The following is a 15731-nucleotide window of genomic DNA, read 5'->3' as shown; positions in this document are numbered from 1 at the left end:
GACCCTATGTTTATTCATAGAATAAACGTTTTATCTAGATTCTGAATTCTTAGGAAGTACTCCTTGCTCAAGATCACTTCCTTTTCTGACAGAGTAACCAGACGGGGAGACCAAGGAAACACTGTGAGACAGTGCATCTGCGTGTCAGGAAGGCATCTGACAATCTCTCAGATATTCTTCGGATAAGACAAGAGAGATCCTGAGGTACACAATAAACATCATTTTATGGATTTGGAGCTAGTTGCTACAATATCAAAGAATATTATTAGCTGGATGAGCTCTGTGGTTTCTTCCAGCTCCCAAACCCTATGATCCTGATGGGCTGTGGTCAGCTTGTAGCGGTGCTTGGTGGCTCTGTCCTAGGCCTACCTACGTTTTTATCAGAGATGAAGACAATGTATTCAGCCCTGGTTGGATGACTCATGGAGCACATATATTTTGCCCTAGGGGCAACAGGAGTTGACCAAGCAGGGAAGTCATGTGCTCAGACACGTGCTTAAGAACATTTTGGGAAACACAGCCATAAGCCCGAACTAAGCTTTGGTAGATTTGACTGGAATCAAACTCCAGGGCACAGGCAGAGTCAAAGAGAGCTATTGATCTCTTGGAGGGAAGGGTCCCCAGGATTGAACCCAGTGAGCTGTAAGCCCACAATTCCTTGGGGAGGGGATGAGGGGGAACCCAGGGTAACAATCCAAAGATCCTGGTTAGAAGTTTCTGGCAAACAGACCCATGTCAGGCTAAAAGCAAGTTTAAGACTCCAGGACCAGCTGAGCACAGCCAGCTGGGTAAAGGGCGATGGCAGCAGAATATGATATAATTGGTTTGGTTTCCTTTCCACTGGGGAAAGCTTTCCCTCAGTTAAGTGTTCTGAGAAAGCTGTACTGTAATCACTTCCTTACTTCAAAGGCAATCACATACAGCCGCCTTCCTGGGGAGGTGACTCATTCAGAGCACTGACTCAAGGAAGGCTGGGAGCAGGGTAGTAGGGGAGGTGCTACTGCTACCCACTGGCACTAAAATCCTTACAATCAGCCTATATTCCACCTACTCACCCTATTACTCTAACCTTCTTCTGTCTCCATCTCCAAAGCATGTCTACTGGGCTTAAGCTGTACCCTCTTCTAGTAAAATTCCCTTTCCCTTTCAAAACTCTCCTTGACATTCACTGTAGTCTGATTTTACCTACATCCAAATGTTGGAATGGGATGAGAGGAAGGAATTTACTCTCCTTCTCTATCCCCAAGGGTTGTTCTGTTCATCTTCTAGTGATTTGATCTAGTAATCACAATTCTATTCAACTGAGTGGACACTCATTTGGGCACCTAACACCTGCAGGATATTTTGCTAGGTGCTAAGACTGCAAAAGTGGGAAAAAGATATATTCCTAATGTTCCTGTTCTCAAGACATTTATAGTCTAACATACAAGGAACTATGATCGAAGGTAAAATATGAGAGATTTTTATGAATGTCTCCCTTGCCCCTAAGAATTTTTTTTTTTTTTGGCGAGTGGGGTTAAGTGATTTTGCCCAGAGTCACATAAGCTAGGGAGTGTTATGTGTCTGAGGCCAGATTTGAACTCAGAACTTCCTGTCTCCAGGGCCCGTGCTCTATGCACTGGGCCACCTAGCTGCCCCTCCCCTAAGAAAATTTAAAGAGAGCACTAGACCTCACACTAGACCTCACTCTGTTGCAGAACAATAAGTAACAAAATTCTTTGTATTGGTTAAAGATTAGAAAAGTTGGTCCGTGGGACAGATTAGGAACGTGAGATCCAGAAATAAATACACATAGTAGCCCAGTGTTCAATAAACCCAAAGATCCCAACTACAGGGTAAGTATTCACTATCTGATAAAAACAGCTGGGAAAATTGGAAAGCAGGCTGGTAGAAATTAGGTTTAATTAACACTTCACACTGTATACCACAATAAACCTCAAATGGATACATGACCTAGATATAAAAGGTCACATCATAAACAATTAGGGGACCAAAGAAGGAGATACTTTTTCCAACTGTGGGTAAGGGGTAGAGCTCTTGATGAAACAAGGGATAGAGAAAACCACAAAAGATAAAACCAACAATTCTGATCACATGAAATCAAAAAGGTTTTTCACAAACAAAATCAATACTGTTACAATTAGAAGGGAAACAGTTAACTAGGAAAATATATTTTCAGCAAGTTTAGCTGATAAAGGTCTGATACTCAAGATACGTAGGGAACTAATCCAAATATATAAGAACAAAAGTCATTCCCCAGTAGATAAACGGTCAAAAGATATGAATAGGCAGCTCTCAAAAGAAAAGCAAGCTATCAACAACCATATAAAAATGCTCTAAATCATTAATATAGGAGAAATGTATAATAAAACAACTCTGAGGTTCCATCTCACACCTTTAAGATGACTCCCCCAAAATAAAAGGAAATGACAATTGTTAGAGGAGAAGTGGGAAGACAAGGACACTGATGACTTTTTGTGGAGCTGTGAACCGATCCAACAATTGTAGGACTCACTTTGAAACTAAATTCCCAAGGTCACTAAACTGTACAGATCTTTTGACTTGGGGATACCCCTATTAGGCCTGACCCCCCAAAATAAAATCAAAAAGCAAGGACCCATATGTACAGTATTAATCATCATAGTTGGCATTTACATGGTACTTTAAGCTTTGCAAGGCTTAACATATGTGATCTCATTTGTTATTCATAGATAGACTTTTTTGTTGTAGAAGAGAACTGAAACTAAGGGGATGTTCATTAATTGGGGAATGGCTAAACAAATTTTGGTGTATGAATATAATAGAATATTTTTGTTCTACAAAAAATGACAAAGGGTACAGATTCAGAGAAACTTGGGGAAACTTATATGAGCTGACACAGAGTGAAATAAGCAGAATCAGGAGAACAATACACACACTGACCACAACACTGTAAACAACTGACCAATGAAATGACTAATCATGACCAGAGGACCAGTGGTGAAGCATGCTTCCCACCTCTTAATCCATAAGTGATAGTCTAGAAGTGTGGGGGGGAAAAACCATACATTTTTGGACTTAGCCAATGTATGGATTTGTTTTGCTCAACTACATAAACTTGTTATATGGGTAAATTAAAAAATTTTTTTGAGGAGGAAGAATGCCCGTTGAGGCAATGAGAATAAGATCAATGCACCTGCTCCTCAAAACAGTATTAATGAAGTATGTTTTTAAAAAATGAGCAGAGAAATCAGAAGGAGGTTCAGAGGGCAACACAGACATTAGAACTAATTTAAAAAACATGCTACATATAATGAGATGAGTGTCATAAACAATTTTCTTTTTCTGTTCTTGTCATATGAAAATGTTTATATCTGTTGGTGTTTTTGAAGTTCAGAATAACAAAAAGTTTTTGTTTTTTCAATTTGAGGAAGGAAAGTTTCAAGGAGGAAATGGCATCTAAGCTGGACTCTGAAGGAAACAATCCTAGAAGCAAAGATCTAGAGCTGGAGGGAACCTCAGAGGCAATCTAGTCCAACTTCGGTTTTACAGACAGTCAAACTGAAAAAAGATTGAGTGACTTGCGCAAGGTTCCACAAGTAGTATGCGTCACAGGTGGGATTTGAACCTAGGTCCCATGACTCCAGAGCCAGTGCTCTTCCCGCTGGATTTCTACAGACGGGGTGTGGAGGGAATACATTCCAGGCTTGGGGATGGTCATTGGGAATGCATGGAAGCAGAAAAGGATAGGATGAGACTCGGTTCAGTTTGGCTGCAAAATCAAACGTGTTTTTCACGAACTTGCAATGTGAGTTCATCAGAAATGGCCTTTCAGTGATCAAGGCATTTAGTGATACATAAGATAAAATGTATTTAGTTTAGTAATACAGAAATTCAGATCTGGAAGGGTCCTTGGAGATCACTGAATACAACTTCTCTATCTTACATAAAAGGAAACCGGTCACATTTGCTCTTGTTCAATCTCCTGCCCATGAACAGAATCATCACTCCATTACCTTCCTCCTCATAAAACTCATGACGAATGTGGAGATTGGGAGGTGAGACTGAGGATAACAAAGGAAGAGCCTGCCCTCCTCCTGCACATGTATAGGACCTGTCTATGAAGGATACACTGAAAAACTGTTTCAAGGGGCTACTTGTCTAACAGTGGCATGATCTGGGTAACAGGTATTTTTTTCCTTCAGTTTACTTTTCCAGTGTGGATGGTTAGGGTACTCTCTTTTGAATAACTTTGGATTTCACTAAGGTCCTGGAGTATTCTAGGTCATGATTCAATCAATTAAAATATTACAACAGAATTGGGTTATTTGGAAAAACAAGTCATCAACAGAGAATCACTCTTCTATTTTGATTCTAAGAAGGACATGTATTCTCCAAGACAACGACAAAGCCTTAGATGAGAATACAGTCTCTAGGTTTTTGTTAAACACTTTAGTTTCAACACATCTCTATTTCTGTGATAAAGAAACTCTCACAGAAGGCTAACAGAGATGAAGAAATTCATTGTCTTTATGGTAAAACAACAGGAAACACAAAGGATGAAATATTTTGAAAAGTACCACATTGCAACTGAAAATCAGTTTGTGGTTTACCATGCAGTCACGATCCCCACTTTGCTATATGAAATCATCATATAGCTGATAAGCATGAAAATTCCACTGGACACAGATGATTCAGATGCACATCTGCTTGAAGGCTGGAAATTGGACAATATGCCAGGAGGTAATCCAAGAGTAACAAAACTGAATCAGTGTAGTGTTATATAGTGAAAAATGGTTGAACTTGGAATTATAGGACCTGAATTCATGTCTTGGCTCTGCTAATTATAATTACTACCCATGTGACTTTGGGCAAGTTACCTAACCTCTCTGGTTCTCCTTAGTTTCCTCAAATGTAAGATGGCTCAGCTGACCTCAAAAGACCCTTCTCTTTCTAAGTCTGATCCTTAAATGGTAGAAAGAAGACTGGAGAGGAAATCATGAGATGTGGCTGTAAGTCCTGGCTCTGCCACTCAGTCAGCATGTTATCTTGGTCAAGGCCCTCCCCCTCCCTGTGCCTTAATTTCCTCATATTAAAATGGAAGGGCTGAACTAGATCACACCTAAGGTCATTTCCAGTTCTAATATATTACATTTCTGTGTTCCTATGAGTATAGTCACTACCACCATTGAAATAGTGAAAAAGTAAGAGTGAAAACAAAAAACAAAGTTGAAAATGAAAACCGATCTTTTTGATAGATGGAACACCTGCCTGAATCCTGACAGGAGCTGCAGGGCCCATCTCATAGAGATGTAAAGAAATCACAACCCAGTGTCCTTCCCCATCAAGGCCAGCTCCTTGGCACTGCCACCTTTTCTTCCTGTACTCACCCTCAGTGCTAAGCTCTTCAGCAGGGGCTTCGCTGGGCCACAGGGAGTCCACTGACTCCGGCCCATCTCCCTTTGAGATCTCGGTGACTTGCAGTCTCCGGAGGCTCACCATGTCTGTGTTTTGTAACTCTCCCTCCAGCTGTTTAACAATGTCTTTTCCAGGCTGGCAAGTCAGAACTGTAATCTGAAGAGAAAGCCAGAAATCATCAGGGCCTCATTGTTCCCTCTACTCTGCCTCAGACATTTCTGAAGAACATGGAAGGAAGTATTTAGTTTGCCATAAAATGGGATAACTAGGAGGGGGGATGAAGTTAAAACATTGGCTTGAGATTTCATACTATAGAAGCAGACTACAGGAGTGACCAAACACTAAGAATCAGGTCAAACCTACCTTAGACGGTGAATGGAAATAACCACAATTGCCATCCACTGAGCAGACGGGGATGGGGTGGAGTGGGAAGTTCCCATTGGGCTCTTTCTGTCTGGGTGCAGCAGAAGGTAGTTCTTTCACTTGGGGCACGGGGGGTGGCTTATCTGTCATGACCTTGAAGTGGGTGCTTTTATGTCATCCAGGACACTTTCAGGTTCTCTTCTCCCCCAGTCTGACTGGGATTATTCCTATTATTAATTATTACAAATACTAGCCCATGTTGTTTTAACCTTGCAAACAGTTGCGGATTGGAGGCCAAAAGCCTTCTTTGACTGACATGAAGGACAGAGTGCTGAGGGAAGGGTTTTGAATCCCTTTACGATGCAGTTTCCTCTGCACACTACTGCCCCAGCTGATTAACCCCATCCAGGCTATTCCCTACCATCGCAAAAGAGTGGTGTGATGCACAGTGTGTTTGTTACACTTGGAGTTAACAGGACTTGACATCAGCTGTGTAGCCATGGACAAGTCCTCTGGTTCTGTTTCCTCATCTTTAAAATGGGCATAATACTAGAATAGCTATCTCACAGGGTTACTGCAAGGCTCCAATAAAATACGTAAAATGCTTGCAAGCTTAAAAACCTACATGAATGTAAGCTATAATCATTATTATTATTCCTGGTGCCTTTAGCAAGTAACAGATCTGAAGGCCAGCTGGATAAATGGGTAGCCTCACTGATCAGCTAAGACCTCACAAGGAGAAGACAGTATAACAGGAAAGAGCACTGGATTATAAATCAGCAGACTTGGGTTTGCATCTGGGCTCTGCTACTTGATAGCTAGATGACCTCTGATAGGTTACTATACCTCTCTGGGTCTCAGTTTCTCCATCTATGAGAGAGAGAGAGAAGAGAGAGAGAGAGAGAGAGAGAGAGAGAGAGAGAGAGAGAGAGAGAGAGAGAGAGAGAGAGAGAGAGAGAATGCACGTGTACGTATGTGTGTGTGTGTGTGTGTGTGTGTGTGTGTGTGTGTGGTGTGTAGGAAGCTACTTAATCCTTGAATTGAGTCCTGTTAAATATACTTAATGACCACGGGCTGACAGGCCCACCCCTCCCAAAGAAGTCACTGGAAATAAAATTTCCTTCTTACTTACTTTCTTTTTCTTTTTTTGGAGAAGAGTAGTTGGGAGTGTGTAGTAAAAGTTCCAGTGCATATAAAGATCACCCAGTTCAATTTGGGCCCAGGAATCCAATGGCTCTCCCCCTCTTACAATGTCCTTCCCTCAGGCCTTTCAACCTAAATGTATGCACCCCCAACCTGTACATGTCACAATTACCTCCCTATTCATTCAAGTCTTATTTTAACAGTTTTATTCTGCTGTTTGTATGCCTAGCATATGCTCATCGACATCACTATGTGTCTCAAGACTATAAACTCCTTGAAGGACTTGGTCTGTGCAGGTCTCCATGAAGTTCAACACACATTTTTGGATAAAGGAGGAGGAAATCAGACTGTCTTTTCTTTTAATTTCCTGGAAAAACTGCTACTTCTTGACTACCTCTATCGTCAAATCAGACCCAGGTCCTACAGGAGTGTTTATGTTGGCTCCTGATCAATTTCAACATTGAGTTGATCCCAAGACTCATATTGTGGTACCAATGCCCAGGTCTGACCAAAAGTATTAACAAATCCCTGAGTACATCAGGACAAATACACTGATCTGGTGGCCACCCCACCAGACACCTGCCCAGAAACAGGACTGCATTTTTAGATCGATTCTGATTGTGGGTTTTGTATACAATTTAATTCCGATTCAATTTGTATTTTCTAAGGGATTACTGATAGACTATGCTGTGGGGGCTTTGAAGGAAGGAAATGACAGGGTCTGCTCTTAGAGAGCTCATAGCTTAGCTAGGGAAATGAGATTCCTATAGGTGAACACTTAGAGAAAAGGACAAAACAGTGTAACATTTGGTGATCCTATGTAAATTGACTATAAAACCTGATAGGGAAAGATGGTGCCTCTAAGTAGGGAGCCCTGGAAGACAGCATCCTTTACCTCCACTGAAGGGCTGCTTGGAGCCGCGCTCACCATCGTGTGTCTGCTGTGCTGTTTGAACTGCTGGAGCCCATCCTGCACCGCCAGATTCAGACAAGATTTCTGTTGGCAAATCCCTTCTCTTGGCACCAGGCGCAACTCAGAGATGCAGGCCTGCAGCCGGACAAAGTTCCCTTTCACCTGCTGCAGAATGGGAATAGAAGTTAGCAGCCACGATCACCTGATTAAGTACGAGCAGCCCTTTTCAGAACAGGGCCGGCAACGTCCGATCTTAATTTTCACTGTGACCCACACGTCTGGTCAGGATGGGATCAGCCACTACTGCCTCCGAAAGCAAGTCTCACAGTCCGTACAGCCTCATCGGTCAGGGTTACCAAGAACAGAAAAACCAATTCGTTCTAGCCCTCTCTCTCCATTGATAAGTCAGAGCGGCTGAATTGTGACTGCTCAGCATCCACCCAAAGACAACTGGCTGACTTGCAGGGTCATCCCATCAAAGTGTTCATCTTTGTTTCTTCTCAGGCCAAACACGGACTCTCTCTGCTTACCTTCCCTTAGGTGTTTTCCTGGAAAAAGGAGATTTTGTTCACTTCCAAATCTAAAAATGAGGCTGTTCGTTTGAGTCCATAGTGTTCTATCTGTTCCATTCACAGTCATCAAGGCAGGGAAGTAGGTAGGGATGCTTATTCTATTACAGTCATGCTCAGGAAGACAATCAAGCCTTACATACAATACTGTCAGAGACTATTCTCTTCTCAGGCCTTCCCTTATCCAAAACCTTCTCTCAGGAAGGGATCGGAGTCGTTTACATAAGAGTATGAATTTAACTGAATGCCTTTACTCTCCAAAGGGACATAATTCATTTTTATATGGCACATTCAGATTTACAACGTGCTTTCCTAACTAGCATCCTATGAGGTAGGCAGTATAAGTATTGCCCCATTTTACAGATAAGGAGACTGAGGCACAAGCAGTGACTTCCTCACTGTCATCTGGCTACTAAGTGCTGAAGACAGAATCTGAACCTAGGTCTTCTGATTTTTTTTCACTACACACTACATTGATTTTCTCATTCTAAAAGTGAACTCTCATTGTGGAAAGAAAGATTCCATTAGAAAAATTCCAAGTATTAGCAACAGATGGGGAGGCAGGAAGGGGGAGTTGGCCCACACCATCCTAGGTTATGAAATTAAATCATGTAAGTGGGTGCCTAGCCCACGTACATGACCATCTGTCTTTGATGGATACAGAAAAAAAACACTGCTTTGCACAGAGTTGGTACTTAATAGATGGTTGGTGAATGACTGAAAGTATGACAGTTTTTGCAACAAATAGCATACAGTCTTCTTGGAGAGACAAGGCAAATAGACAAGAAACAGGCAAATTACAGGGCAGGGTAAAGGTGATGTAATGGGGAAAGCACCAGAGTTCGAGACAAAGGTCTAGGAAGAGCTTTGAGTTTTACTCCTTGCCATGTGGCGATGGACAAGTCTTCATTCTCTCTGGGGCTTGGTTTTTCTCTGTAAAATGAGGGAGCTGAACTAGATGATCTCTTAGGCCTCTTCTAGATTTACCAGCCATGTGCTCAATTATGGAGCAGACTAAACTTCAAACCTTGACTTTGAAGGATTGGTGATTCCACTGGATGGGCATTCCCTCCAACGACACAAACTTTCACCCTCCATAACTTAGGACATGGTCACTGAGAGTTGCTACAGCTGAAAAATTCATCACCCTGTGGCCAACTAAGAGATGAACCTCTGCAAACTTCAGTTAGCTCTTGGGTAACAGTCTGCAAAGCATCCTGTACTCAAGGCTTTTCCAGCTTGGGAGGAACTGGCAAAACCTGTGCTGTGAATTAGGAGCACAATTTATACTGTTAACAACAACACTGGGAAAATGAACACTTTGAAAGCCTTGAAGAACTCTGGTCAATGCAATAGCCAGCCATAATTTTAGAAGACTGCCGATGAAGTATGCTGCCTACCTCCTGACAGAGAGGTAAGGGACTAAATGTGCAAAATGAGACACACTTTCAGACATGGCCAGTGTGGGAATTTGTTTTGCCTTACCACACATCTTTGTTAAAGAGATTTTTCTTTTCAGTGGCGAAAGGAGGAGGGAGAAAGGAGGAGAGAAAGAAAACAAATGATTGTTAATTGGTAAAAGAAAACAAAATTTAACTAACAAAACTTATTCTCTGATGGCATAGACTTAAAAAAACCCAGAGTCACTGCCACCCCATGATGAGGCATCAGAGTAGGCCCTACGAAACTTTAAACCTGTCCTTTTCAATTTTCCTCTTTCTGTTGCTAACACTACCATCTTCCTAGTAACCAGGCTTGGGAATTTGACTTTTTCTTTGACTTTTCCCTCTCCTTCACTTTCAACTTTTAGTTATTTTCCAACTCACTTCTGTCAATTCCACCTGCACAGACTCTCTTGTGTTTGTCTCCTCTCCAAACATGCAGCTACCACCTTACTTCAAGCTGTCACTGCCTCTTGAAAGTCTCCTGACTGGTCTTCCTGCCTCCAGCCTCACCCCTCTCTAATCTGCCCTTCACATAGGGAGCTCCCAAAATAATATCTCTATAGCAGGAGATGTAGACATTTGTGTAACGGACCAAGAAACGGCTACAGAGCCAGGGAGGCCTTGCTTCAAGCTTTGCCTCCACCACATTAGCTGGGTGATCCTGATTGTATCACTTGAGTTCTCAGTGTCCGAAGCAATCTCTAAGACTACAAGTATGGAGCAGCTGTTGACTTGTACTGATAAAGGGAGTTTCTTTCATCTGTGAAACCACAGGTCTGCAGTGCAATCCACACTTTTGATTATGCCATTTGTCCATTAAAAAACTTCCAATGGCTCCCTACTGCTGACAGGGAAAAATGCAAACTCCTTAATCTAGTATTTAAAGTCCTTCACAATCTGGCCTCAACCGACCTGTCTAATTATACTCTACTTTGTATTATAGTTACTGGTGTACAAAGACTGGAGGGAAGAGACTGGAATCATTCTTTCCTTGTTGACACATTTTGCCTTGACATAGAAAACAAGCCCCACCAAAACTCACTACTCAGCAACTCCTGACTCTTGCACTTGTATTTCAAAGTTTCTTTGCAGCTTTGGTCATTCCATCAGGAATGCTTACAAGTCCTCTATTTCATTAAAGATTCTTTTCTCACCGCCCCCCCCCCCCGAGGACTATATGCAGTTGTGACAGGCATTAGTTTTGGTTTTAAGTCTATATCTTTTGCCTTCTGGAATATCAAAGTCCAAGCTCTCTGCTCCTTTTTAATGATGCTGCTAAACTGTGTCTGATCCTGACTGTGGCTCCTCAGTACTTAAAATTCTTTCTTTCTGGTTGCTTGCAGTATTTTTTCTTTGACCTGGAAGCTCTGGATTTTGTTTGTATCATTTCTAGGAGTTTTCATTTTGGGGTTTCTTTCGTAAGGTGATAAATGGATTCTTCTCTATTTCTCTTTTGCCTTTTGGTTCTAAGAGATCTGGGTAGTTTTCTTTTATGATTTCTTGAAATATGATTACTAAGCTCTTTTTTTTTTGGGTTTTCAGCTATCTTTCAGGTAGACCAAATATCTCTTCTCAATCTATTTCTCAGGTCAGTTGTTTTTTCTATGAGACACCTTATGTTTTCTTCTATTTTTTTTTTAGTCTTTTGATTTTAATATTTCTTATCTCATGGAGTCATTAACTTCTGGCCCTTGCTATTAATTTTCTTTCCAATTCTTTCCCCATAGCTCTCATTTCTTTTGCATTTTTTCCTTCCAGCACTCTCATTTGATTTTTAGAATAACTTTTAATTAAAACCAAACCAAACAAAACTCGTTTCATGTCTTACAGCAATTCTAGTTGAACTTGTGCCCAAGTTGTGTTTTTATTTGAGGCTTTGTCTATTGATGTTTTGGAATCATTCTTTTTTTCTAGATTTGTGTCTTGAGTATCCCTGTCCCCATAATACCTTTTTGTAGTGGGATTCTCTTTCTGTTTATTCTTTCTTTCAGCCTGCTTCCCAACATCGGATTTGATGCTACGGCCAGGTTCTGTGCACTTTCTGGAGGGAATACCTACTGCTTTCTTGGGGGTATTAAATGCTATGCTCTTCCAGGATCTCAAGGACAGCTCAGGCTGGGGACCTAAAAGCTCACAGTGCTCCCAAAATGATCTAATCCAGGACAAAGTCTGATTGGTAACACCCTTGTCTGAGTTCTGCAAGTTCCTGATCTGGGCTTGTGTCTAAGCAAACATACCTGTTACCTTGTTGGAGTTCCAACAGACTACTGTTAGAATCAGCCACTGTCAGCCAGCTGGAAGGCTCTGCTGGTTCAGAGTAACGGAACTACAAAGCTGTCTTTTGGTCTCAGTGCCCTACCTGGTTATACTGGACGCTGGAACTGAGACTCCTGTTCTGCTTTGTTCCCAGTTTTGGATCCACACAGCTAATGCTTGTTTCTAAGCTTGCTCCCTGCTCAGAATATAGTATGAGGCTCCTTATCCTAGACTGCTACCCCTAGGCACAGGCTTTCTTCTCAGTCCACCCTGGATGTGTGACCTAGAACTGAGTAGTGAGCATGGAGCTGTCAGTTGGCACCTGTTCCTGCACTGTGTACAAGTTCAGGACCCTCTGCATAGCTCTGGGACCTCTTCTTACCCTGGTGCACAGCCTTGTCCCTCTTTCAGGCCCTGTGTTGAAATGCTCTGGGCAGCTGTTTTTGACTAGATCCAGCTAGACCACAGACGACAATACCACCTTATACTCATTTAGGCTGGAAAAATGACTCACTGTGACTTTTTCTTGGCTTTCCCAATAAGGACTCAATCTGGTGCCTTTTCTAGATCTTTATGGGGGACTTGTGGGGCTGTATTTCTTCCTGTTATTCTTCCATCTTGGCACTCCTTCTCTCAGCAACTCACAAAGCACAATCCTCCCAAACAATTAAATAAGACAACACAAACACAATTACTATTAACATGAAACCTACTGTACACTTTGGTAGTTTCTCAGTTGTTAAAACAGAGAAGGGGTGTGTGCTTTAACTTTAATGTTGTTTATTATATCTGATGAATATTTCTGCTGTTTATAGCTGTCAGAACCTCGATTTCTATTCACTCTCCAAATCTGCTTTTCTGAAGCCCTTGCCTTCAATCAGTCTTCGAATGAACAATCTGGTGGTGGGGGTGATGATAAACTCAGAAACAATTGTTAATTTGATTATGTGAGTATCTAAAAACTAAACCTCATAGACATATTGCTGGGCCTTTTAACACAAGGCACTAGAGAAGGCAGTCAAGAAGAGAACAGTTGCCAGTTCCTCTCTAATCCCCAGAGTCTTATGCAGAAATTTGGAATTGGGGATATGAACCAATGTGCCTGAAGACATCCCAGTTTGATTTTCTGGAACAACCAATATTTAACTGGGAGGGGGGGAGGGAAGTGAGTGAGGATTAGGGGAGTTTCCTGATCAATCCAATGAGGTTTCATTAACAAAAACAACCTCTGTTTGGGGGTCAGGAAAGAACCTCCTCTTAGAGAACATGTCTACTTCTGCCACGTTCTGCAGGAAACCTATCGGTGTCCTGGCTGCTGCTGTCTCTTGGACCAGGAAAGTCCATTCTCAAGATCTCTCCTGAATGGGGCAGGGAGGAACTATTCAAGTACTATTTCCCCCAACCACTCCTGCACATAGAACACAAGTCTGCTCTGGTCTCTTGTTCTCCTTTACAGGCCAGTTGTTCTCATGAATGGAACCTCATTAGATTGACTGGGGAGATCATCAAAGTGACGGTGGCTCTTGGGGAGAAGAGTTTGTTCTCTTGGATATCAGTCAGCCAACCATTCTGGGCAAACCCCAGTTCCTCAAGCCCAGCAGGGAGCCCATTCCCTGTCCTCTCAGCAAGCTGCCAATTGGTATGCCTATATTCTCTAAGGTAACTATTAGAATCTCCTTCCTGCTCTCCTTACTCCTACTTAGAGTCTCCCTATAGGCAACAGTGCATACCCTATGCCCTTATCAAATAACTTAGGAAGCTTATCAACTTGATCACGAAATTGCCCTAGTCAACCCTCCTTACAAGGTGTTATTATTCCTATCTTACGAATGAGAAAATGAGGCTATGTTGGAAGTGGGATTAGAAATGGGACAAATTCTGCGCCACACAGAATGAAAACTCTGGTTGGAAAGTCAAGTACATACGTGGTGATGAACTGTATATCTGTCATCTGAGGACCAGCTTAATTAAGTTCAAAGAGATTCATGATTTCAGGGTGATTAAATTTTCAACCAGAGAAAGATCATCTACTAAACCATAAAAGATATGCATCAGTGGAGGGATTTAGGGATTTGCTCTTCCTGTCAGTACCTGGGAATGATTAATCATTCCTGATTCAACAAGGATGAGTAAGCTTCCACTGTAGCAGGTCCATAAGATAGAAAAGAAGTGAATACTTGTAGAGGCTAACAGTATTCATCTATTAGTCATTCACAGCAATGAACCGATGGATCCTTCAGGTACTGAAGTTTTATAAAGTGCTCTTCTTAACAACTCTCTAAGCCAGGGAGTGGTAAGTACTGGTATCTCTCATTTGCAGAGGAAGAAAGTGAAATTCAGAGAGGGTTACATGATCCAGGGCCACAATGGTAGCACCAGAGTCAGCGTGTGAATCCAGGCTCTAGCTTATTGTTTTTTCCATATAACATATTGCCTTTTAGGTGGAGTGAGGGTACTACTGAATTTGCCTTTCTCTTTGGGACAAAGGCATTCTTCAGATAGGACATGGGGTTCATGCCCTCAGCAATGAAGGATGGACTATTCCACACCCTTCCTTCTTGAGTGTGTAATTAAAGGTAAATCCTTGGTAACAATCCTTCCTAATACAACAATGACAAACAAGCTTCCTCTGTGCGAGGGCCTCAGGGGAGAAGAGAAGCAAATACTTTCTGAGTCTAAGGGTATTCATTTGTTAAAACTGGCCTAGTTTTAGCTGTGGGCAGGACTCCATGAATGGACACATTTGTGTAAAAACTGAGGCACTGGTTGTATAGCACTGAAGCTGCTGGTTGGGCAGAGAAGCGTGGGTTTTACTGGTAGAGGTGCAGCCAAATGAGTCACCCTGCTCCTCCTGTAATGGTTTCACTGACACCTAACTGAACTTTTTTTTTTTTAACAATCCAGTCTAAGTGAGACACGAACTTTCTAGGAACTCAAATCCTTTTCTAGAGAGGCACAGTGTCATTTCTTGACACTGATACCTCCCACCCCAAATCCCACCCAAACACTACATTCCATTTGTGATACAAGGGAACAATTGTATTGAGACTCAGAGTTTAGAAATAACTAACATTCATGAAATCTGTAATCCACAGAAAATAGAGACATAAAAGGAGATTTCTGAAACACTCTCAAATTCCAGATGATCAACCACATGAAAAGAACATGTAGCTTGTAAAAGCAGGATGAGTGCCAACAGTTACTATGACTTGCAGGCAATAGTTCTTTCCCTTTTTCTTAATCATCAATGGGAGTAGAATCCTTTCTTCTTTTGCCCTCCCCCCCAAAGCAACTTATCCCTGTACCTGAGTAAGTCAATCTCTCTTTTATAATTTGCATACTGTCATGAGGCATAGTTAGTCTTCACTTAGTACTTGGCTCAGTAAATATATATTGATTGATTAACCAATTAATCTAGGATCTGGGTCTCCCTGTCTAACCTTCTTGTTTGGGGTGAGGAAAACAATATGAGCCTTTGGATTTGATCATTTCGACACCCCTGGGGGCTGGAATGTTCCACTATAGTCAGACTGAGTGTGGGCACTTGGCACTGGTCTTACACCTTGGGGCCTGGATTTTGGAGATTAGGGACACATTTTATTCCAGGCCTCTTCAATAACCTCTTCAGTTGTACTTCAAAGAAAA

General features: G+C 41.9%; 1 protein-coding gene across 4 annotated transcripts in view; it reads right to left on the bottom strand.

Moving 5' to 3' along the window:
• M1AP (meiosis 1 associated protein) overlaps positions 1 to 15731 on the bottom strand; it is a 139947-nt gene that overhangs the window by 71723 nt on the left and 52493 nt on the right. For 3 of the 4 annotated variants that reach the window (XM_021005316.2, XM_021005315.2, XM_021005321.2), the window contains 2 exons: positions 7799 to 7981; positions 5370 to 5553 (listed from right to left, as the gene is read on the bottom strand). In XM_021005316.2, the coding sequence (XP_020860975.1) occupies positions 5370 to 5553; positions 7799 to 7981 (367 nt within the window). Of the gene's footprint in view, positions 1 to 5369; positions 5554 to 5760; positions 6146 to 7798; positions 7982 to 15731 lie in introns of those variants that run through there. The other variant, XM_021005322.2, reaches the window with a different exon arrangement.

This window comes from Phascolarctos cinereus, unplaced genomic scaffold, assembly GCF_003287225.1.
Source record: "Phascolarctos cinereus isolate Bilbo 61053 unplaced genomic scaffold, phaCin_HiC Scaffold_9;HRSCAF=440, whole genome shotgun sequence".
NCBI classification, from domain to species: Eukaryota; Metazoa; Chordata; class Mammalia; order Diprotodontia; family Phascolarctidae; genus Phascolarctos; species Phascolarctos cinereus.
Note: the sequence above shows the minus strand (reverse complement) of the source record. Positions and strands in the feature narration are given on the sequence as shown.